This window comes from Medicago sativa, chromosome 4 (assembly GCF_051527215.1).
Source record: "Medicago sativa cultivar Bolivia chromosome 4, Bolivia_mono, whole genome shotgun sequence".
Lineage (NCBI taxonomy): Eukaryota > Viridiplantae > Streptophyta > Magnoliopsida > Fabales > Fabaceae > Medicago > Medicago sativa.
Genome location: NC_140752.1, coordinates 36,507,043 through 36,530,220, shown reverse-complemented (window position 1 = coordinate 36,530,220; position 23,178 = coordinate 36,507,043). Strand labels below are relative to the sequence as shown.

At 35.0% G+C, this 23,178-nt stretch overlaps 1 protein-coding gene across 1 annotated transcript; it reads right to left on the bottom strand.

The window, feature by feature from the left end:
* Window positions 1-15,264: 15,264 nt before the first annotated feature.
* On the bottom strand, window positions 15,265-18,436 carry LOC146929095 (receptor-like protein EIX2). The gene has a single exon (XM_085708213.1). It carries the CDS (start codon window positions 18,434-18,436, stop codon window positions 15,299-15,301), a length of 3,138 nt encoding a protein of 1,045 aa, XP_085564339.1. The 3' UTR covers window positions 15,265-15,298.
* Between the last annotated feature and the right edge of the window lie 4,742 nt (window positions 18,437-23,178).

Sequence of the window (23,178 nt, the reverse complement as noted above, 5' to 3'; positions counted from 1 at the left end):
TTTTGGTCAACAAAAGCTAATGTATCTGGTTAAAAAATTGGACCAAATACATCCACTTTTATTGACCCAAATTTCTCTTATAAATAGGACCGGAGGGAGTATTAATAAAAGTATATATTTTTTTTGAGAGATTTATTATTAAAAGTATATATTATTATTGATACAAATATTAATGAGAAAAATGTAACTTAAATATTATTTTTATACCATAAAGTTTTGGTGAGTTGGCTATACTTACATATCATCCACCAAATAAGTTATCACACCCAGGTGCCAAGTCATAGTATTTTAGTGAGAAAAACTCTATATTTTCTTTAAGTTCTCTTTCTCTTTCATTAATCGGAAGAGGGGTGGGTTTAGACTATTTTTTGACATAGAATTACTCCTCTGCATCTTTTATGTAAATAAGGAATTTCCACATATATTAAGTTTTTTTTTCTTTTGTTTTTTCGTGATTTCATCATCTGAATGCAGCGTTGTGTTGTTGTTCGTTGTTTTGTGCGACGTTATTTGATTTCGTGTCTGTTGAGGTGTTCGTTTGGTTCTTATTGAAAGATCAACTTTAGTCAATCACACATTCAATCAATGATTTGGACGTCAACGTTGCATATCTGAAAGTATGAGTATTTTGATGATTTAGATTTTATCATATTATTTGTAGGCATTTTGTCGTTGTATGCTATTAGCTTAGTGTTGTGAGGTTATTTGCATATTCACCCTTTATATTTTGAGCGATATTGATCATGTTTTGTATGTCATATATTATATCAATTTGAATGAACGAATATCGTTTTGTTTTTGTAAATAAAAAAAAAAGATCGGAACTTGAACTCATGACCTTGCAATTGAGTCAACTCTTGCTGTATTTTTCAGTTGTCTTAGAGGGTACACCTTGTTCCGTCTAGATAGTTTGTGGTTTCGTGTTAATATATCATTTTGATTTCATCAAAAAAAAAAAACATCTTTATCAACTGAGTCAATATTGACAAAATACGACTAAAATATTATTGATGAGAAAAAAGTGAAACTTAAATATTATTAATAAAAATTACAAGTAAAAGTAAAAGAAAACCAAAATAAGAACACGAGGAATACCTTTTGAGTTCGTCGATTAAAGACGTGTTCACAGGTCTAGTTGACTCATTGTTGGTAAACATTTTAGCAAACCGAATCAAACATAATCGATTTGGGTATAAAACTCATAATTTTAAGATTTTTTTTTTTAATCGGTAAATATTATTAACCGTCATCCCCGCAAGACGCAAGGTATGGACGAAAACAAGATAAAAATGGTGCTGCATATAGACGGTACACCGTAACCACCTAAAAACGGGTGTGGTTATGGTGCATAAGGAGATCCTTATGCACTGTGCATAATTGCTTTCTACACCCAACAGAATTGCTTTCTACACCTCAAGTGAAAGCTTAATTCTAATAAGTAGAGGTGTCAATAGAGCCCCAAATTTCAAAGCCCACTTAAAAAAGCTCCCACCAAGCCCACTAAATTAAAGCCCCATATTATAATTTTTTTTCTTAACAATTTATTTTTGCAAAATAGTTTATTCGAAATAGTTTATTTATGCAAAACAACTTATTAGAATGATTTTTTAAAAACCGCTTATTCAAAACAACTTATTTATGCAAAACAGCTTATTCCGATCTCATTTTAAAAAGCATCTTATTCAAAACAGCTTATTTATTCAAAACAGCTTATTTATGCAAAACAGCTTATTCGAAACAACTTATTAGGATCACTTTTTTTAAAACCGCTTATTCAAAACAACTTATTTATGCAAAACAACTTATTTGTGCAAAACAGCTTGTTTATACAAAACAGCTTATTCCGATTTCATTTTAAAAAACAACTTATACAAAACAACTTATTTATGCAAAACAACATATTTATGCAAAACAACTTATTCAAAACAGCTTATTTATGCAAAACAGCTTATTCGAAACAACTTATTTATACAAAACAGCTTATTTGTGCAAAACAGCTTATTTATACAAAACAGCTTATTCTGATTTCATTTTAAAAAACAACTTATTCAAAACAACTTATTTATGCAAAACAACATATTTATGCAAAACAACTTATTCAAAACAGCTTATTTATGCAAAACAGCTTATTCGAAACAACTTATTTACACAAAATAGCTTATTTGTGCAAAACAGCTTATTCAAAACAACTTATTTATACAAAACAACTTATTTGTGCGAAACAACTTATTCAAAACAGCTTATTTATACAAAACAACTTATTCCGATTTCATTTTAAAAAACAACTTATTCAAAACAACTTATTTATGCAAAACATCATATTTATGCAAAACAACTTATTCAAAACAACTTATTTATGCAAAACAGCTTATTCGAAACAACTTATTTATACAAAATAGCTTATTTGTGCAAAACAGCTTATTCAAAACAACTTATTTATACACAACAACTTATTTGTGCAAAACAGCTTATTCAAAACAGCTTATTTATACAAAACAACTTATTCCGATTTCATTTTAAAAAATAACTTATTCAAAACAACTTATTTATGCAAAACAACATATTTATGCAAAAACAACTTATTCAAAACAGCTTATTTATGCAAAACAGCTTATTCGAAACAACTTATTTATACAAAATAGCTTATTTGTGCAAAACAGCTTAATCAAAACAACTTATTTATACAAAACATCTTATTTGTGCAAAACAACTTATTTATACAAAACAGCTTATTCCGATTTCATTTTAAAAAACAACTTATTCAAAACAACTTATATATGCAAAACAACATATTTACGCAAAACAACTTATTCAAAACAACTTATTTATGCAAAACAGCTTATTCGAAACAACTTATTTATACAAAATAGCTTATTTGTGCAAAACAGCTTATTCAAAACAACTTATTTATACAAAACAGCTTATTCCGATTTCATTTTAAAAAACAACTTATTCAAAACAACTTATATATGCAAAACAACATATTTATGCAAAACAACTTATTCAAAACAGCTTATTTATGCAAAACAGCTTATTCGAAACAACTTATTTATACAAAATAGCTTATTTGTGCAAAACAGCTTATTCAAAACAACTTATTTATACAAAACAGCTTATTTGTGCAAAACAGCTTATTCAAAACAGCTTATTTATACAAAACAGCTTATTCGAAACAACTTATTTATATAAAATAGCTTATTTGTGCAAAACAGCTTATTCAAAACAACTTATTTATACAAAACAGCTTGTTTGTGCAAAACAGCTATTTTGCACAAAATAAGCTGTTTTGAATAAGCTTTTTATGAGTTAGAGAGAGAAATGAGTATGGATTATGAGTTTCTTTACTGGAACGTTGTTTAACATGTTATACACTGAAATTATTACTGAAACCATAATTATGGTTTAATGATTTTGATAATCATGTATGTGAAACCAAGATAAATGTGTAATGATTTTTAATGAAATTATTATTGTTAGATGGTTTTGAATAATGATTTTGATAATCATATTCATATCTTAGAAATTCTTAAGTCATTGAGTCTGTATCTGATTTGTATTGTGAGCACCTCTGATTGTATATCAAGTGTTCAACCTTAAACAATTTTCTGTGTAATTTTGTTTAGCTAGAAGTCTCTTGTAGTTGTGCTTGAGCAGGGAAGTCTCTTGATTGTGTTCTTGAGAAAAGGAACTCTCTTGCTTGTGTGCTTGAACAAAGGAAGTCTCTTGCTTGTGGGCTTGAGCAATTGTAATCGGATATTACTCTTAGTGAAATCTCCTTGGAAGTGCAAGGGGGACTGGACTACTTATGGTTTGTGGAAGGAACCAGTATAATTGCTTTGTGTCGTTCTTCTTCTTCTCTCTCTCTCTCTCTCTCTCTCTCTCTCTCTCTCTCTCTGTTTTATTCCGCTGCATTTAGATTCTGATAACCACTTCAGAAGCTGTTTCACTTAGCTTCTGACCAGTGTGTTCAGTTTTTAGGAGAAACGAAGAATTTTCCAAAACACAATTCAACCCCCCCTTCTTGTGTTTTTCTCACCTTCAATTGGTATCTAGAGCCTTGGTCTATTGTGTATCACTTAACCGTGTAACAGTCAAAGATCTGAGAAAAACATGTCTGGTCCTATTCCAACTCCTACTCCTGATGGAACTAGCTATAATAATGTCTCATATGATTATAGTGATAGTAAGAGATCCAGTGTTGGAAAAGTTCCAAAGTTCAATGGAGATGCTGAAGAATTTTCTTGGTGGAAAACCAACTTCTATAGTTATATCATGAGCTTAGATGAAGAACTATGGGATATTCTAGAAGATGGTGTTGGTGACCTTGTCCTTGATGAAGAAGGAGCTGCTGTGGATAGAAAGAAACATACTCAAGAGCTGAAGAAACTCTACAAGAAGCATCATATTATCAGAGGAGCCCTTGTCACTGCCATACCCAAAGCAGAGTACATGAAGATGAGTGACAAATCCACTGCTAAAGCTATGTTTGCTTCTCTCTGTTCAAACTACGAAGGCAGCAAGAAGGTCAAAGAAGCTAAAGCTCTCATGCTTGTACATCAGTACGAGTTATTCAAGATGAAGGATGATGAAACTATTGAGGAGATGTACTCAAGGTTTCAAACCTTAGTCTCTGGGCTACAAATTCTAAAGAAAAGCTATGTTGCTTCTGACCATGTGAGCAAGATACTCGGAAGCTTGCCTGCAAGATGGAGACCAAAGGTGACTGCCATTGAGGAAGCTAAAGATTTAAACACTTTAAGTGTCGAAGATCTTGTTAGTTCTCTCAAAGTTCATGAGTTAAGTCTTAATGAACATGAGTCTACTAAGAAGAGTAAATCAATAGCTCTTCCATCCAAAGGCAAGTCATCAAAAGCTCTCAAAGTGGTTGAATCTGAAGAGGAAGAACAATCAAGTTCAGATTCTGAACCAGATGCTGCTGAAATGGCCATGCTCTCAAACAGACTTCAGTATCTGGCCAAGAAGAACAGAAAGTTTCTAACCAAGAGGAGCAACTCCAGAAGCTCAAGGAAAGAAGATCAGAAGGGATGCTTCAACTGTAGGAAGCCTGGACATTTCATTGCTGAATGCCCTGATCTTCAAAAAGAAAAGACAAAGGACAAGTCAAAGAGGTCTACATTCAAACCAAGCAAATTCAAGAAGCAGATCAAGCAGAGTTTAATGGCAAGCTGGGATGATTTGGGAAGTGAATCTGGATCTGATAAAGAGGAAGCTAATGAAGATGCAAAGATAGCTGTTGGGTTGGTAGCAACAGCAACTTCAGAAGCTGGATCAGATTCAGACTCAGAAGATGAAAACGAGGTATATTCCAAAATTCCCAGAAATGAACTTGTTGAGTCACTTAAAGAACTTCTTACACATTTTGAAGTAAGAACCAATGAGTTGAAGGATTTAAAAGAAAAATATGTTGATTTAATGAAACAACAAAAATCAACTCTATTGGATCTGAAAGCTTCTGAAGAAGGACTTAGGGGCTTTGACTTCATTTGTAAAACATATGAAGACAAGCTCAGGTTCTTATGTCAGAAGCTACAAGAAAAGTGTAATGAGAAACCTTTAAGCAACCATGAAATTTCTCTTGAAGATTTTATCATATCTGGCATTGACAGAAGCAGAGTGGCTTCTATGATTTATAGCATTTACAGAAACAATGGCAAAGGGATTGGTTTTTCAGGAGGGAAACCAAATGAAATCAGTCTCAAAGCATGTTGTGAATGCATCAAGGAAGGTCTGAAAACAGTTTTTGTACCTGAAGGTGCTGAGTTGGAAACTGTTGTTCAATCAGAACCTGAAGCTTCTAGCTCTAAGGCTAAGATTACTTCAAATCCAAAGAACTCTAAACCAAAGGCTATGATCAAATCTGATTCCAAGACTTCAAAGATCAGGATCTTGAAAAGATCAGAACCTGTACCTCAGAGTCTGGTGAAACCAAAATCTGAGGTTCTGAAGTCTAAGTTTCAGAAGAAGACAGTTACTGCTTCTGAAGTACCAAAACCAAAGGTAATGGTTAATCAGAAGCAACCCAACTCATATCACAAGGTACAAGGAGTGAAGAGTAAAGCCTTAAGTACCTTTCAGGACCCATAGGACAATGAGTACCTAAATACAGCGGTTGCTCAAGACATATGACAGGAGAGAAGTCCAGCTTCCTCAGCTTAATGAAAGAAGGAGGAAGTGTGAAATTTAGAGGAAACCAATCTGGCAAGATCATAGGTACAGGAACTATTTGTAATTCCTCTACCTCAATTAATAATGTATGGTTGGTAGATGGTCTTGAACACAACCTTTTGAGCATTAGTCAATTTTGTGATAATGGTTATGATGTGCTTTTTGAGAAAACCAACTGTACAGTAATCAACAAGGAAGACAAATCCATTGTGTTCAAGGGAAAGAGAGTTGATAATGTCTATAAAATCAATTTTTCTGAACTGGCTGATCAGAAGGTGATTTGCCTACTATCAGTGAATGATAAGAAATGGATGTGGCACAGAAGGTTGGGACATGCTAACTGGAGATTAATCTCTAAGCTTAGTAGGTTACAACTTGTCAAAGGGCTACCAGACATTGACTATCATTCAGATGCACTCTGTGGTGCATGTCAGAGAGGGAAAATTGTGAAATCATCTTTTAAAACCAAAGACATTGTTTCAACCTCCAGACCCTTAGAATTACTCCATATTGATTTATTTGGACCAATGAGTACTGCATCCTTATATGAAAGTAAATATGGATTAGTCATTGTTGATGATTACAGCAGATGGACTTGGGTGAAATTCCTGAAAAGTAAAGATAATGCATAGGATGTATTCAGTAACTTCTGCACACAAATTCAAACTGAAAAAGAGTCAAAGATTTTGAAAATCAGAAGTGATCGTGGTAGAGAATTTGAAAATGAGCCATTTGAAGCTTTTTGTGAAAAACATGGAATCATCCATGAATTCTCTTCTCCTAGAACTCCACAACAAAATGGGGTTGTAGAGAGAAAGAATAGAACTTTACAAGAAATGGCCAGAACCATGATCCATGAAAACAATTTGGCTAAACATTTTTGGGCAGAAGTAGTGAATACAACATGTTATGTTCAAAATAGGATCTATATTAGACCTATTTTGGAGAAAACAGCATATGAACTCTTTAAAGGAAGGAAAACCAATATCTCTTACTTTCATCAATTTGGATGTACATGTTACATTCTAAACAACAAGCTCTACCTAAAGAAATTTGATGCCAAGGCCCAAAGAGGAATCTTCTTAGGTTACTCTGAAAGGTCAAAGGCATACAGAGTGTATAATTCAGAGACACTCTGTGTTGAAGAATCTATGCACGTTAAATTTGATGACAAAGAGCTTGAAGATAAAACTTCAAAGCAAGGTGAAAGTGTTGCAGAGATACAGGTTCCTGAAGCTACTCCAGAACCTGATCAGATAGCTGAATCTGAAGAAAGTCCAGAAGCTAAACCCACATCAGAAGCGCAAGATGAAACTGCTTCTGATGAAGCACAAGATGGCTCACATCAAGAAGATCCTCCCAGAAACACTTTCACGCACAAGTCTTCACATCCTGAGGAGCTAATCATTGGAAACAAAGATAGTCCAAGAAGAACAAGATCATACTTCAGACAAGAAGAGTCAATGATTGGACTGATCTCAATGATTGAACCTACAACAGTTGATGAAGCACTTTCAGATGATGGATGGATCTTAGCTATGCAAGAAGAGTTGAATCAATTTCAAAGAAATGATGTGTGGGATCTGATACCCAAACCTCAGCACAAGAACATTATTTGAACAAAATGGGTATTCAGAAACAAGCTGAATGAGCAAGGAGAAGTAACAAGAAACAAAGCCAGACTTGTTGCACAAGGGTATAGTCAACAAGAAGGCATTGATTACACTGAAACATTTGCTCCAGTTGCAAGATTGGAAGCAATCAGGTTACTTCTTTCCTATGCAGTTAATCATGGCATAATATTATATCAAATGGATGTCAAGAGTGCATTTCTTAATGGAGTCATAGAAGAAGAAGTGTATGTCAAGCAACCTCCTGGATTTGAGGATATTAAATATCCTGACCATGTTTTTAAACTGAAGAAATCACTATATGGCTTGAAACAAGCTCCCAGAGCTTGGTATGATAGACTAAGTAATTTCTTAATCAAAAATGATTTTAAAAGAGGACAGGTTGATACAACACTCTTCAGAAGGACCCTTGGGAAAGATATTCTTGTTGTGCAAATATATGTTGATGATATAATATTTGGTTCTACTAATGCATCTCTTTGCAAGGAATTTTCTAAGTTAATGCAGGATGAATTTGAAATGAGCATGATGGGAGAGCTGAAGTTCTTCCTAGGCATTCAAATTAATCAATGCAAAGAAGGAGTCTATGTTCATCAATCAAAGTATACAAAGGAGCTTCTGAAGAAGTTCAAGCTTGAAGATTGTAAAGTGATGAACACTCCAATGCACCCTACGTGCACCTTAAGCAAAGAAGATGAAGGAGCTAAAGTTGATCAGAAGTTGTATAGAGGTATGATTGGTTCTTTGTTATACCTCACTGCATCTAGGCCAGATATTTTATTCAGCGTATGCTTGTGTGCAAGATTCCAATCAGATCCTAGAGAATCTCATATGACTGCTGTCAAGAGAATCTTCAGGTATTTGAAAGGAACAACTAATCTTGGACTCCTTTATAGGAAATCCTTAGATTATAAGCTAATTAGATTATGTGATGCTGATTATGCTGGTGATAGGATTGAAAGAAAGTCAACCAGTGGCAATTGTCAATTTCCGGGTGATAATCTTATATCCTGGGCTAGCAAAAGACAAACAACTATTGCTATGTCTACAACAGAAGCAGAATACATTTCAGCTGCAAGTTGTTGTACACAACTACTTTGGATGAAACATCAGTTGGAAGACTATCAGATAACTGCTAACAGTATTCCCATTTATTGTGATAATACTGCTGCTATTTGTTTGTCTAAAAATCCAATTTTGCATTCGAGAGCTAAGCACATTGAAATCAAACACCATTTTATCAGAGACTATGTTCAAAAAGGAATTTTAGATATACAATTCATTGATACTAAAAATCAATGGGCTGATATATTTACTAAGCCTTTAACTGTTGAAAGATTTGATTTTATAAAGAAAAATTTGAACATGCACTTTGTGTCTGATTAAATGTTTGCTTGCTCCTGAATAGGATTTTAGGTTCTGAAATTAGTTCAGAAGCAGTAATCCATCAGAAGCTCTTTATTGAGGTTCTAAGGAAAACTCGCTTCTGATGAAGACGTCAGCATCTGAAGTCCAGAAGCTGGATTTTATGCTTCTGAATAGTGGAGTTAGTGGAAACGTTGGGAGTTACTTTTTATGGTAACTTCTGGCCCACTAACTTGGTAGTTACTCTGAGAACTTCTGACGTGGCATATATGTATTGGTATATAACTTAAAAGGGCAATGATGAATTAATAGCTTTGAAAGTACTTTTCACGCGCCCCCAATTTTGTCATTAATGTTATGTTTGTTTGTCTCTTTTGAATTGCAAACGTTTTTACTCTTAACACTTTGTCAATTCACACACTACTCACTCACAACAAACACATTTGCTCTCAAACCTATTGCGAAGTAAGCGCATTCTCTCAACCCTAGAACCCTAAAATCATCATCTTCTTCAAATCTTCTTCAATCATCAAATGGCGTCATCAAGCTCACAACGAGAAGTTTCAGAATCTACTTCTAGCATGCAAGGCGCATCAGAATCTGGGTCCGTGTACAAAGAGAAGACTATGGATATTCCATGGAAATCCTTAATAGTTCAAATAGAATCACCGGTGGACTTCGCTTCACTTAAGAAGTACGAAGTGGACATGGAAGGTTTGGTAGATACTCAGAAGCTATCTGAGTACTTCAAGATGTTGAATGGGCCAACTTATGTGAACTTGGTCAAGGACTTTTGGTTAAGGGCTGAGGTGTACAATGGAAAGCCTGCAAAGGTCGTAAGTAAACAAGCTGGGTCAAAGAAAGGGAAAATGACCGTGGATTTGAATCCTACCTCTTTTGATAGCTTAGAAATAAGGTCTGAAGTGATGGGCATTCCTATAACCATCACTGAGGATGTTATAGCTAAAGCTTGTAGAGTGGATGCAGAGGGAAGATTCCAAGAAATAGTCAAGAAGGAAGATGTCATGCTAAAGAGCTACTATAACACGCTTCTGGGTGGGAACAAAGATGCTAAGCCTTCTGAAATGGAGATTCACAACAGGATGTTGGTGAAATTCAGTAATGATTGCTTCTTTCAAAGAGCAGGAGGGTCTGATCAACCCAACAACCAACAGAAGCTAGCAAGTTACTTCATGGCTATTTTTGATAAGATAAATTTCCCAAGATATGTCATGGATCATCTCTGCTGGGCTATAAATGAAGGCACTGTTAAAGGAAGGAAACAAGTGCCCTATGGAAGATTGCTATCTGAAATCTTTTATCAAGGAAGGGTGCTGGATTTCTTGAAAAAGACAAGGGGTGCTTCTGACAAGTGCTTCAAAGTTTCTACTGCTGAAAGGACTATCAGTAGCAGAAGCTTATTTTCTATGAACTTTATCAAGAAAACCCCTGAAGATGAGAAGTGGATAGAGATGACTACTGCAGAAACTGAGATTATCAGGGACTTTCCTTCAATCTTTGAGGAAAGTAATCCTGAAATCTTGGCTAAATCAGTAGCTAAGTATGTCTTGGAGGAAGATGCAAGCCCTCAGGAAGAAGCTGCTCCTGTTAAGGGAAAGAAAGTTAAGGGAGCTACTGCATCAGAAGCATCTACTGATAAGGGCAAGCAAAAGAAGGATGCCAAGAGAAAGCGAGGGAAAGCTGAAACCATTTATCACAAAGAAAAATTGGATGAAGCTATAGATGAGCTGGAAAAAGAGGAAGCTGAGCCCAAGCTAAAGAAGAAGAAGGCACCTGTTGATATGAAAATCTCTATGGTTGAAGTAACTCCTGCCAAGGCCAAAATGGCTAAGGAATATGCTGCTAATGAGATAGCAGATATAAAGGAGAAGAAGAGAATTGGGGCTGCTTCTATTCCCATGAAAAGAAGTAGAGGTAGTTCAGAATCCATTATCACCAAAGAGCATCTGGATAAAGCTCTTGATGGGTTAAAGGCAAAAGAGAACAAGCCCAAGAAGAAGGCATCTGAACTAACCTTCACTCCAATGGTTGTAGTGACTCCTGATATGGAGAAAGAAGTTGATGAGCAAGCTGTTCAGATGCTAGCTGAGATAAAGAGGAAAGAAGCTCAGTACAATCTGGAGAGGGATCAAAGGCTTAAGGTTTCAGGACAAGAAAAGTGTGATGAATTCTTCAAGAAGAAGTCTAAAGAAGTTAAGAAAGTGGCTGTTAAAGCTTCAGAAGCGGTTCTGAAAGCACCTGGTGCTACCACTTCAGAAGCTGGAACTACAGTCAAGGTATGTCAGATTCCAGTCACCTCTACCCCCATCTCACCCTTTTCACCACCGGCAACTGAGCAAGAAGAAGACACGTCTGTCTTAGAAAATCTTGCTCTCCACTACTCTGGTGAGTTACCCAAAGACAAACCCAACTCAGAGAAAGCCTCGGAAGCAACTCCAGAAGCAGCTGCTTCTGAAAATGTTGTTTCAGAAAGCCCCCATCAACAATCACCTGAACCACACAAACCCACATCACCTCCACAACCACAATCACCAGTTGCCAACATTGACCCCCAACTCAACATCCAAACACCAACTTCACCACAACAACCACCAACTGTTATTGAAACTGACTCCCCACTTAACCAACAACCAGAACAAACTTTTCCCAAACCAACTCCCATGGATATTGACAATCCTCAAGTCAATGTCCAAGCCTCAACCTCAAACTCACAAACTGCTTCTGACCACCCATCACTCTCAACTCCATCTCAACAAATCACCATTCTAGAATCCAACCATGTTCAAGACTCTACTCTTAGTGATTCTGACCTTGAAACCCTTGAACAACCACCCCTGGACATCCTGGAATATGAACATATTGACAATGAGCTACTCAAGATCCTTTCTGAAATGCATGATCTGGTGGATCAAAGAAGGACAATTAATCTCACCAATGCATATGAAGAAGCATGGACATCACTTCAGAACAGAGCTGCAGAGTTAATAGAAGCTGTGAAGGCCAAATGCATCAGAATCAAGGAAGCTTCTGTCAGAAGATTAATGGAGAATCTGAAGCAAAGACTCAGAGTTAGAAGTCCTAGACTGCTTCTGGAAAACAAGCCATTCTTCTCAGAAATGGACTACTTGACCAGAGACGCAAGGATGTTCAAGCTTCTGAGGCAGAAGATGGCAAAGCAACAACAAGAACCTAAGGCAAGAGAATTGGCACTTCTCCAGAAGCAACAAATTCTTGAAGATCAGTTGAAGAAGCAAGCTGAAGAAATGGAGAAGATGAGGAAACAACTTCAAACCAAACCTTAGTTGCACACCTTAGTATTTATTTTTGTTTGTTGTTTGTTTTAATCCTTTTCTATTTCCTGCTTCTGAATACTTCTTATCTTTGCGTTTCTTACTGCTTCTGAATACTTAATGGTCCTGATTCTTAAATGCCTGAATACCTTATATTGTTTATATATTTTCATTGCTTAGTTACTTATATTTTTGATGAGCTAGATTATAGGTTCTGATTCTTTGTTATACTCTCTTTTGTTTGAGTTTTTTTTCTCAAATCTTTTTGTCTTGATTTTTTTTTTGATAATGACAAAAGGGGGAGTATATGTGATAGTATTTAAAGGCTCTGAGCCCCATTAATGATATTTGAAATTTTTTGAAAAACTTATATCTTTTAGTCTTACCTAAACAGAGGTGTATCAAAAAGGGGGAGTATCAAAATCTCAAATAAAATTAATAGAATCACTCTTCTCATCTATAACTCATTTCATTTTAAGCTCTGAGATTATTATTGCGCGAAAAATGAATTTAATTAACTTGGATAGAACTTAGGGGGAGCTTACAAACCTCACCTTAAAGACTATCAGACTCAGGGGGAGTTTGAGCTTACAAACCTCAGATTCTGAGCTTACAAACCTCAGAACCCCAAAGTCAACTTGTTAATTAGATTAACAACAATTGATCAATTTTAAATACTATTGTTTGTCATCATCAAAAAGGGGGAGATTGTTGGAACAAAATGTGTTTAACAATGAACCTTAAAGAGTTTTGATGATAACAAGGTATTAAAAATTGTAAATTGGACTAGCTAATATTTGTTCAAGTGTACAGGACCTTAATTAAAAACTTACATCATTTATTGGTTCTGAGTGAGCAAATAAAGAGAAAAAGGAAGCAACAAAATTGAAGCTTAGTGATTCTGAATGCAACTCGCTCCTGAAGAGAAAAAGCGCTCCTGAAGTGAGTAAAGTGCTTCTGAAGAATAGTGCTCCTGAAGAATAGTGCTCCTGAAGACAAGAGGTCCAGAAGCCACATCATCAGAAGCTGCGTTATCAGAAGCTGTATCAATCAGAAGCTGCATCATCAGAAGCTGCCTCATCAGAAGTCATTTCACTAGAAGCTGAAGATCAACTGGATTTGCAAAAGATTCAAGGATTGAAGAATCATCACTGCAAAAGCTGTCTATTGGATTCAAAAACACAACAAAAGATTAGTGGAATTTTGCAACGGTCATTTCAAAGGTGTTTGAAGGCATGTGCTTGCAATTTGGACGAAAGCGTTGACATTGTACTTTGTACGAACTGTACAACCACCTTCTCCACTACTCTGTTTTGTGTCCACGCTACAAGACAAGAAAACAACTCCAGAATACGGCTTCGCCTGCATAGATGTTCCTTTGGATAAGGAATGGATTTCAAATTGGTTCTTCATAGGACAACAACCAAATCAGGCAAAAGATCATTGGTGAAAGATCAAGCTTCAACAACGACTTTTTGATGTGCTGGCAATTTCACAACGTCTCTTTCATACCTCTATATAAAGGAGTGAAGACTTAGAGAATTGACAATGCTGAACAAAAGACTCACAACATTTCTACAAGTGCCAAACCTCTGCTGAAATTGTTCTGCATTCACTTAGAATTTCTGTGTCTCATATTCATATCTTAGAAATTCTTAAGTCATTGAGTCTGTATCTGATTTGTATTGTGAGCACCTCTGATTGTATATCAAGTGTTCAACCTTAAACAATTTTCTGTGTAATTTTGTTTAGCTAGAAGTCTCTTGCAGTTGTGCTTGAGCAGGGAAGTCTCTTGATTGTGTTCTTGAGCAAAGGAAGTCTCTTGCTTGTGTGCTTGAGCAATGGAAGTCTCTTGCTTGTGGGCTTGAGCAATTGTAATCAGATATTACTCTTAGTAAAATCTCCTTGGAAGTGCAAGGGGGACTGGACTACTTCCGGTTTGTGGAAGGAACCAGTATAATTGCTTTGTGTCGTTCTTCTTCTCTCTCTCTGTTTTATTCCGCTGCATTTAGATTCTGATAACCACTTCAGAAGCTGTTTCACTTAGCTTCTGACCAGTGTGTTCAGTTTTTAGGAGAAACGAAAAATTTTCCAAAACACAATTCAACCCCCCTTCTTGTGTTTTTCTCACCTTCATAGACATGATAGGATTAGGAATGACACCATTAGAGAGAGTGGGGGTAGCACTTATAGTAGAAAAGTTGGTAGAAAATAGGCTTAGATGGTTTGGACATGTAGAGAGAAGACGCGTAGATGCCGTTGTAAGAAGAGTAGATCAAATGGAGGAGAGTCAGGTTAAAAGAGGTAGATGAAGACATATGAAAACCATTCGAGAAACCATTAGAAAAGATTTAGAGGTCAATGAGTTGGATCCAAATATGGTTTTTGATAGAACACTATGACGTCATTTGATCCATGTAGCCGACCCCATTTAATGGGATAAGGCTTGGTTATTGTTGTTGTTGTTCTTCTTTCTTTTCTTTTGACAAATAATAGGTTTTCACTATATTCTATACTTTTTTTTAAAGGAACAAACTTATGTTATATCATTTCTGAATAATAATTTCAACAACACTTCCTTCAAAAATAATAATTTCAACAATACAAGTAGGAATAATAACATGAAAAGTTTGAGAACAAGCGATACATGTAGCTACTCTATATTAATAAAACATTACAGATTTTATTGTAGAGGCAAGAATAAGAGTAAAAGATCAAGTTCCATCATGCTCGATGATCTTATGAACCTTTTTTTTTTTTTTTTTTTTTAAATCTTTGAAACCATGTCAAATTCATGTATACAAACTATTGCCTCTGACGAATCTTCTTCCTTTGGCCATGATTTATCCCTTGTTTGAGTGTGCACCTCAATAACTTGTGAATAACTTGATCCACAAAACCAAAATAGACATCACCCCATGAACTTTTCATTGTTAAAATGAAATAAGGAACTAGAATGCCTGTTGCAAACCCCAAACCAAGACTCATGTAAAACCAGTTATCAAACAATCCCTCATCATCTGTATCATCACTACTCTGTCTGTTGTCACCATCATCTGAACACCTCACAAGAAGTGGAGGACCACAGAGACCCGGATTCCCGGTAAAAGCTATCGCATCAAAAGTTGTCATATGGCCTGTATATGGAATGGCACCCGAGAGGTTGTTATTGGACAAATCCAGGGACCCTAAAAATGACAAGGAAGACAAGCTTGAAGGAATTGTTCCGGAAAGTTGGTTGGTTGATAGATCAAGAGATGATAATTGAAGCAAATTTGACATACTTTCAGGAATTTGACCACTTATATGGTTTCTTGACAAGTTGAGAACCACTAAACCATATAGTTTTGTTATTTCAATGGGAATATATCCAGTGAAGTTATTATCTGAAAGATCTATGCTAGTAACAAGTGAAAGAGTCTTGGTATACTTTAGCACTTGGTTTTTCACATACACATTCAATCCTTCTTCATAGTAATGACCAAGATATTGTCCATACAATAAGTATTTATTTTTCTTCCGCACTTCGGCTATTGCTTTTAAATCAGCCAAGTTTGTTGGGATTCTGCCAGTCAATTCATTCCCAGCAAGGTCAAGGACTTGCAAAGAACCTAGTTTTGAAAACTCAAGTGACAATTCTCCATAAAATGCATTGGACCTCAAAATGAGAATTCTAAGATAAGGAAAACCTTTCTCAAACCAAGTTGGAATAACACCAGACAATTTATTGGAGCCTAGATTCATGGTTTCCAAATTGGACAAATTTCTTAAAGATGATGGCAAATCCCCTGAAAAGTGATTATCATTAAGGTGCAGTGATCTGAGTAGTTGTAATTGACCCAAAGAACCTGGAACTATCCCAAATAGACTATTATTCCCAAGGTCGAGTACATCGAGTAAAGAGCAATTTGCAAGGCTTGGAGGGATCCTTCCAGTTAAGTTGTTTCCTGAAAGATCAATGGCAATAACAGAGGACATTTCTCCTAAAGACAATGGTATTTCTCCATTGAGTTGATTATGTGAAAGAGATAAAAATCTCACTCCATTCATGCGTCGACTTATGTTCAATGGTATTACACCTGAAAAGCGATTGTGTGAGAGATCTAGCAATTCAAATCCTTGTGTCATAGTAGGGAGAGGTCCGTGAAGAAGATTAAAGCTTAGATCAAGCCTAACTAATACATAAAATGCCATAGGGATTGGACTTGGAAGCCGACCTTGTAACTCATTATGAGACATGTTTAGAAATGTCAATGAAGATGTAATATCCCAGAACCAATTTGGAATAAAGCCAACAATGCCAGCGTTGGAGAAGTCTAAAATCGAAATCCTACTTTGCGATTTCAGCCAAGGTGGAAATGAACGACCCAAAGTACATGAACCCATATCAAGTAAAGATACTTGGAATGGTGGTAGCCAATTTGCACTGACATTTAAAGTGAATGAATTGGAAGACATAATCAAAATTGTCAACTTACTCATCTTTGAAAAATGGTCTTCAGTTACCATGCCTGTCAACTGATTGGAAGAAATATCTACATATGACAACTTATCTAGTTGTCCTATACTATAAGGTAAAGTACCATTTAATTTATTCCCCTTAAAGTCCAAGAGAACGAGATTTTGCAGTGACCCTATGGAAAGAGGAATGGGACCTTCAAGCAAATTATTTGAAATACTAATATGATCTAAATTTTCTAGCTGCATTAACCAATCTGGAATTTGACCTTGCAGCTGGTTGTTGCTCATGTCGAAAACCTTCATATTAGAAAGAGGTATTTTAGAAGGACATTTTTCTATTCCTTGAAGAAACTCGGGTAAAGTTCCTGTCATGTTGTTTCTTGATAAATAAAGTTTGTTCAAGTTGCAGAGTGCACCAATTGAACTAGGAATAACACCCTCGATATTATTATTTGAAAGATCAAGGTAAGTGAGAGAAGTCAAGTTTCCAAAGGATGAAGGAAGTCTCCCATATAATTTATTACTTTCCAAATCAAGGACCTCTATTCTTTCCCATCCTCTCATGAAGAATTGAGAACAATTGGCTGTGAGATTTCCATTATTCCCTAAATTCAAAAACTTTAAGTTTGGTAGGTCTCTTAAACCAAGTGGTATTTTTCCATACAAAGCACCATTTCTTATGTCAATATGTGTTACGGTACTAATATTAACAACCCAATCAGGTATCTTTGAAACAAAGTTATTAGAACTAAGATCTAAAACAGCAAGTGAAGTAAAATTGAGAGATGGGGGAGATGGAATATGACCAAAAAGTTTGCAAGAAGATAGATGCAATTTCATTAAAGAAGGTAGCTGGTTCAGTGCACTAACCCAATCTGTTCTCGCTACCGATGAAAGGTCGACTCCATCCATGGCAAGATGTTTCAAAGAGACAAGGCCAGCCACCCATTTTAGATTTTCAACATGCAGGCTATTATCCGTGAGATCAAGAGATTGCAAGTGAGAAAGGTTTCCCAAATGGGATGGAATTAAACCAGAAAAGCCAGCATTTGACAGGTTCAAATATTGCAACTTTACCAGTGATCCAAAGAACTTAGGAATTGTTGTTCCCTTGAATGTGTTAAAGCTCAAGTCTAAATGACTTAGTGACTTGAGCTTCATCAAAGATGGTCTTAGCTCACCATTCAGGTTCCAATCAAATGACGGTGGATGCGGGTTATGGAGATCGATTGAAACGACCGCGCCTGTGATGTTATCACAGTAAATTCCACGCCATTGACAACAATTGGTGTTTCTCCATGAAGATAGCCGGTTGTGAGAATCCTCAAGCCCATTTTTGAAGTCTATAAGAGCTTCCTGATCAGAAGCTAAGCATTCAATTGCTACAACATTGATTTTCACAGAAATCGCAAGGAACAAGCTATAAACTAGTAATATTAACAACCAAACTTGAGAAATGTTTTCCATTGAAGCTTCTCTCATCCTCTCACTGTAAACTGATAATTATATGTCAATTTTGAAAGCCTAGGTCACAATCAAAACATTGCAATTTAAGCCTATTTTCTTGTTTTTGATAGGCAAATTATATTTATAAATAGATGCCAACTTTTGACCAAGGTTATCAAAATCGGGACTTTACTTCAAGTCGAAGGGGAGTAGCAAAATCGGGACTCGTAAAATCGTAATCAAAATCGAAGGATTTTGCTCAAGGACTATTGTAGAATCGATATAGGATAGTAAAGTCGGGACTCGTAAAATCGCAATCAAAATCGAGGATTCTACCAAAACAAAAATAATGCTAAATATATGTTGATTGAAGGAAAGGATGATGGATTGAAGGAAGGAGGCAATCTAGTTAGATTTAGTTCATTTTGAACTAGATGAAAAGTGAACAATCCCGTGTAACTATTGAGGAAGTGTGGGGGAAGTGAAAGAATGAAAATGTTTGGCCTTTAGGGTATTTATAGAACCGGGCCATGGATTCAAATTGAGTCAATTTACGAACCGGGTTAAAAATTGACCCTTATCAAAAATTGAACAAAATCCTTCAAAATCCATCAAAATCCTGCGATTTTGAACGGATTTCACGATTTTGTGCGATTTTGATAGGATTTTGTCTGTTTTTGGGACTTTGCTATGGATTTGAGTCGTTAAAGCTACGCAAAGTCACAAAAACCAGGATTTTGGGACTTAAGTCGCGTTTTTGATAACAATGCTTTTGACCAATTCTGATCCTTCGTTTCACAGGAAATTTCTTTTTGTTTACCATGCAAGGGATCACAATCAAAACTAAACTAAATGTTCATAAATACTACAAAATGCATATATATAAACAATTACCTATATACAAACCAAAATATTAAATAACAGAATTAAATTACGTTTAGTTTTCCTTGTGAGTTTATTCATTTGGAAGTATTCATTCTGTAACCTTCTCTGCCAAAACATATTTTTGAATCAGTCATTCTACATTGTTTAATAATAGATCATTAGACTAACAGTAGGATGAGATAGAATTTTAGCAATAGTACAATACAGTGAGTCCAAGAAATCTAAAAAGAAGTCAAACTAATAAAATGCAGATCATTTTCCTGTGAGTTTATTAATTTGGAAGTATGCATTCTTCCTGCTTGTGTGATTTTGACTGGAACTACCAAGTACAAATACTGTTATGACCTCTTCCAATGGTTGTAATCAATATACCCTATAGCATTTTAACAGCCGCATTGTAACAACGCAACGATTGTAACAAAGTGGGTGCAAAAGCTGCATCGAACCGCAATAAACTATAAAGTTCTCACAAATTAGCTCACATTTCTACTGCCAAGATGCTGATAGAAAGAATAATCGACATGAATAGAATTTCGGAATTGTGATACAGTCATTCAAATTATGTACTTCCATCAGAGAGACTAACCAGAACTACTTGTTATTTGTATGATGGGAGACAATTTGAAATGTGATATACAGTCATTCAAATTATGTACTTGATTCCATCACCATGCACGAAGATACCATTTCCTTTTCATCAACCATTCAAATTATATTTCTTTTTTTGCATAGGAATTCTCCATCTCCATCAATATCAGTATAGAATATTTTATAAAAACAATATCAAAGTTCTTTAAAAATACTTTCTCAATAGAATTAATCAAAAGGAATTAAAAAACATATATCTGTATAATATTAAAAATAATAATTTTGGTGCCCTAAAAAAATGGTGTCCTGAGCTGCTACTCCCACCCTCAGATGAGAGCCACCCCTGGTGAAGTTCAAGAGTTTGTATAACTCATGAGACTAGATAGCGAAACCAGACACCACGTTGGAGATCTAGATTCAACTCATTGTCTCGTTGGGTTCATTGCAAACATGTAATTATGAGTTTGCTCATGTTTTCTGGTTCATGACTTTGATCGTGTTAATTTATTATGGATTGAAAAAGAAAATGTAAACGAAATTCCTTGTTAGAATATCAATTGGAGAGGATCGTTTATACGATGATGCAATTGATCCGTCAAGAAACATGCATAGAGTGAAATACCTTTTAGCCGTTGCACAGTAATTGACACAGTAATATTGGTTGTTTCTGGTTCTCTAATGTGAGTTTAAATAAACTACTTTATGGGCATTTGATTAAATGCTTGGAGGATAGGTTGTAGTAAGGCATCAATACTTGGGTATTGGGGTTGCTGGGACACACTCCTTGGTGGTAACCGTGTTGATCATCGGTTAAACGACGATCGGAATGGCATTACGATTGCTAAGAAAAAGGAGTCATTTTCAAGATTCCTAATCACTATGTTGATCATTAAATTTAGATTTGCATCGAGTTTATCTTTGACCTGCGCCTTCTCGATGTCGATGCCATGGGACAACAATTGTTTGAAAATACATTATTTGGATCAAGAGCATCAATTCCATTTGTTTATTTTTTTTGACCAATTCCGAATGTATTCAAGCAAGTATTTTGGAATTTTATGAAATTAATATTTTTTTTTATCGAAAGTGTGATTTAAAAAAAAATATTCATCAGTTGTGATTTAACAAAATTAATGATGTGCGGAAAGTGGGACAACAATTAATATTTTAGGCCGGTTGCTCTTAGAAGATTCTTTGTTGTTATTAGCCCTCTATATGGGGTTTAAATATTTTTCCCATTTTCAAGTTCGCATTCTCTCTGTTTTTCTTCAAAGAAGAGTTCGCTTTGTCTTTTTTTTTTGTTACAATAGTTCGTTTGTCTTGGAAGGCTTTTTTTTTTGTTGTGTCATGGGTTCGAACTTCGGACCTTGCATATATTATGCATTGTCCTTACCAGCTTAGCTAAGCTCACGGGACTCTTGGAATGACTTTAATAAAATTATGGGTGCGTTTGTTTCGGCTTTAAAAAAATAGATTTTGAGTTACAATAATCCAGAGATTTTTTTTAGAGATTTTCAAAAAAATCTAAAGCTATTTCTGTTTGTTTACTATCATAAAAATCATTTTGAAAGATTTGAAGCTCCTACACTTGAGTTCCTTATATTTAGAAAAAAATAGATTTTGGAAAAGCTACTTGAAATAGCTTTTCATTTTGAGGCTAAAAATGATTTTTTTAACAAAATGGATTTTTAAAAAATCTGAAACAAACACTACAAAAAGAAAAAAAAGTGTTTTTTTAGTTTAAAAAATAGATTTTTTTTTTCAAAAAAATCCAAAACAAACGGGCCCTATATTTGCCGATAAAAAAATATTAACATTTTTTTAAAGGAAATTTTTTTATGGTTAATACCGCTTTTGGTCCCTGTAATATTAGCAAATTCCGGTTTTAGTTCTTGTAAAAAATAAAAAAATTGATTTTGTCCCTATAATTTCAGATTCCTCCACTTTTGGTCTCTCATTTAACCACGTCAGCAGAATCTGCATACATGGCACGTGAAATGAGGGAGTAAAATTGAAGGTATATAAGATTACAGAGACCAAATGTGGAGGAAAATGAAATTACAGGGACATAATTTATGCAGATTCTGCTGACGTGGTTAAATGAGGGACCAAAAGTGGAGGAATATGAAATTACAAGGACAAAATCTATTTTTTTTACAGGGACTAAAACCAAAATTTGCTAATATTACAGGGACCAAAAGCAGTATTAACCCAAAAAAATTAACATTTATATTTACTTAAAACATTTAAAATTTACGCATAACAAACTTAAACTATATTAAAAAAAATGCTTAATTGCACTTTTGGTCCTCGCATTTTAACTAAATCACAAAATTGGTCCAGTCTTTTTCAAATCGAACTTAGTTGTCCCTATACTTCCATTTTTTTGCACTTTTGATCCTTGCCTCCATTTTAGCTACCAAAAACGCTGATGTGTCACATTTTTTTGATGAGGTGTCCTTAAAAGCACTTAGGTGGCAAATCACAAGTGGAAAAACACTTGTACATGTCAACAAATCATATTTAACCATTTTTTGAACCGGGTGAACATCATAAATTTGTTAATAAAACCAAATGACTTCAACATTAACGGTTTGATTTGGATTGGCACGAAATTTGCGAATTCTTCGTCCTTCCTACATTCTTTCTCATTCCTATTAAAAAAAAGTAACTATTCTTTTGTAAATTTTCGTTAACTAGATCGTCTGCCCGTGCTACCGCATGGGTCATATACATTCTTTTTTTACTTAAATGCAAAGTTTCTATTTATAATAATGAGGGCCTAAACTCGTACTTAATTGATATATTAGAAAATTTCTTTATATATTATATTTAAAGTCATATCAATGCAATTGTCATTTTTATCGTTAAGAATTTTCAGACCATTTCTTGATGTAATTCTTAGGTAGAGAGACGATATGACAAATCCATTATAAACTCACACATAAGCGGAGGTGTCGAGGTTTGAACTCCGTTCATGGTGTCTGGTCTTAACAATTTCGTGACTTATGTCTGGTCTTTACAATGAGAATTATAAAAATAGTAATATGGAACATAGTAAATTTATCACAATCTTCACTATTATAATTGAAATTTCATACATTTTAGTGATTAAATTTTAAAGGAAGTGAGCAATTTAAAATCTGCTGTTGACATTTGGCATGCTCAAATAAACGTGTTGCATCTTCAAATGGATATAAGGTAGTTCTTCTTTAGACAATGTCATTTGAGCAATTTAATGCTATATATGTATCTTCTTTAGACAATGATACCAATAGTTTCACACATCACTACTGCCATGGACT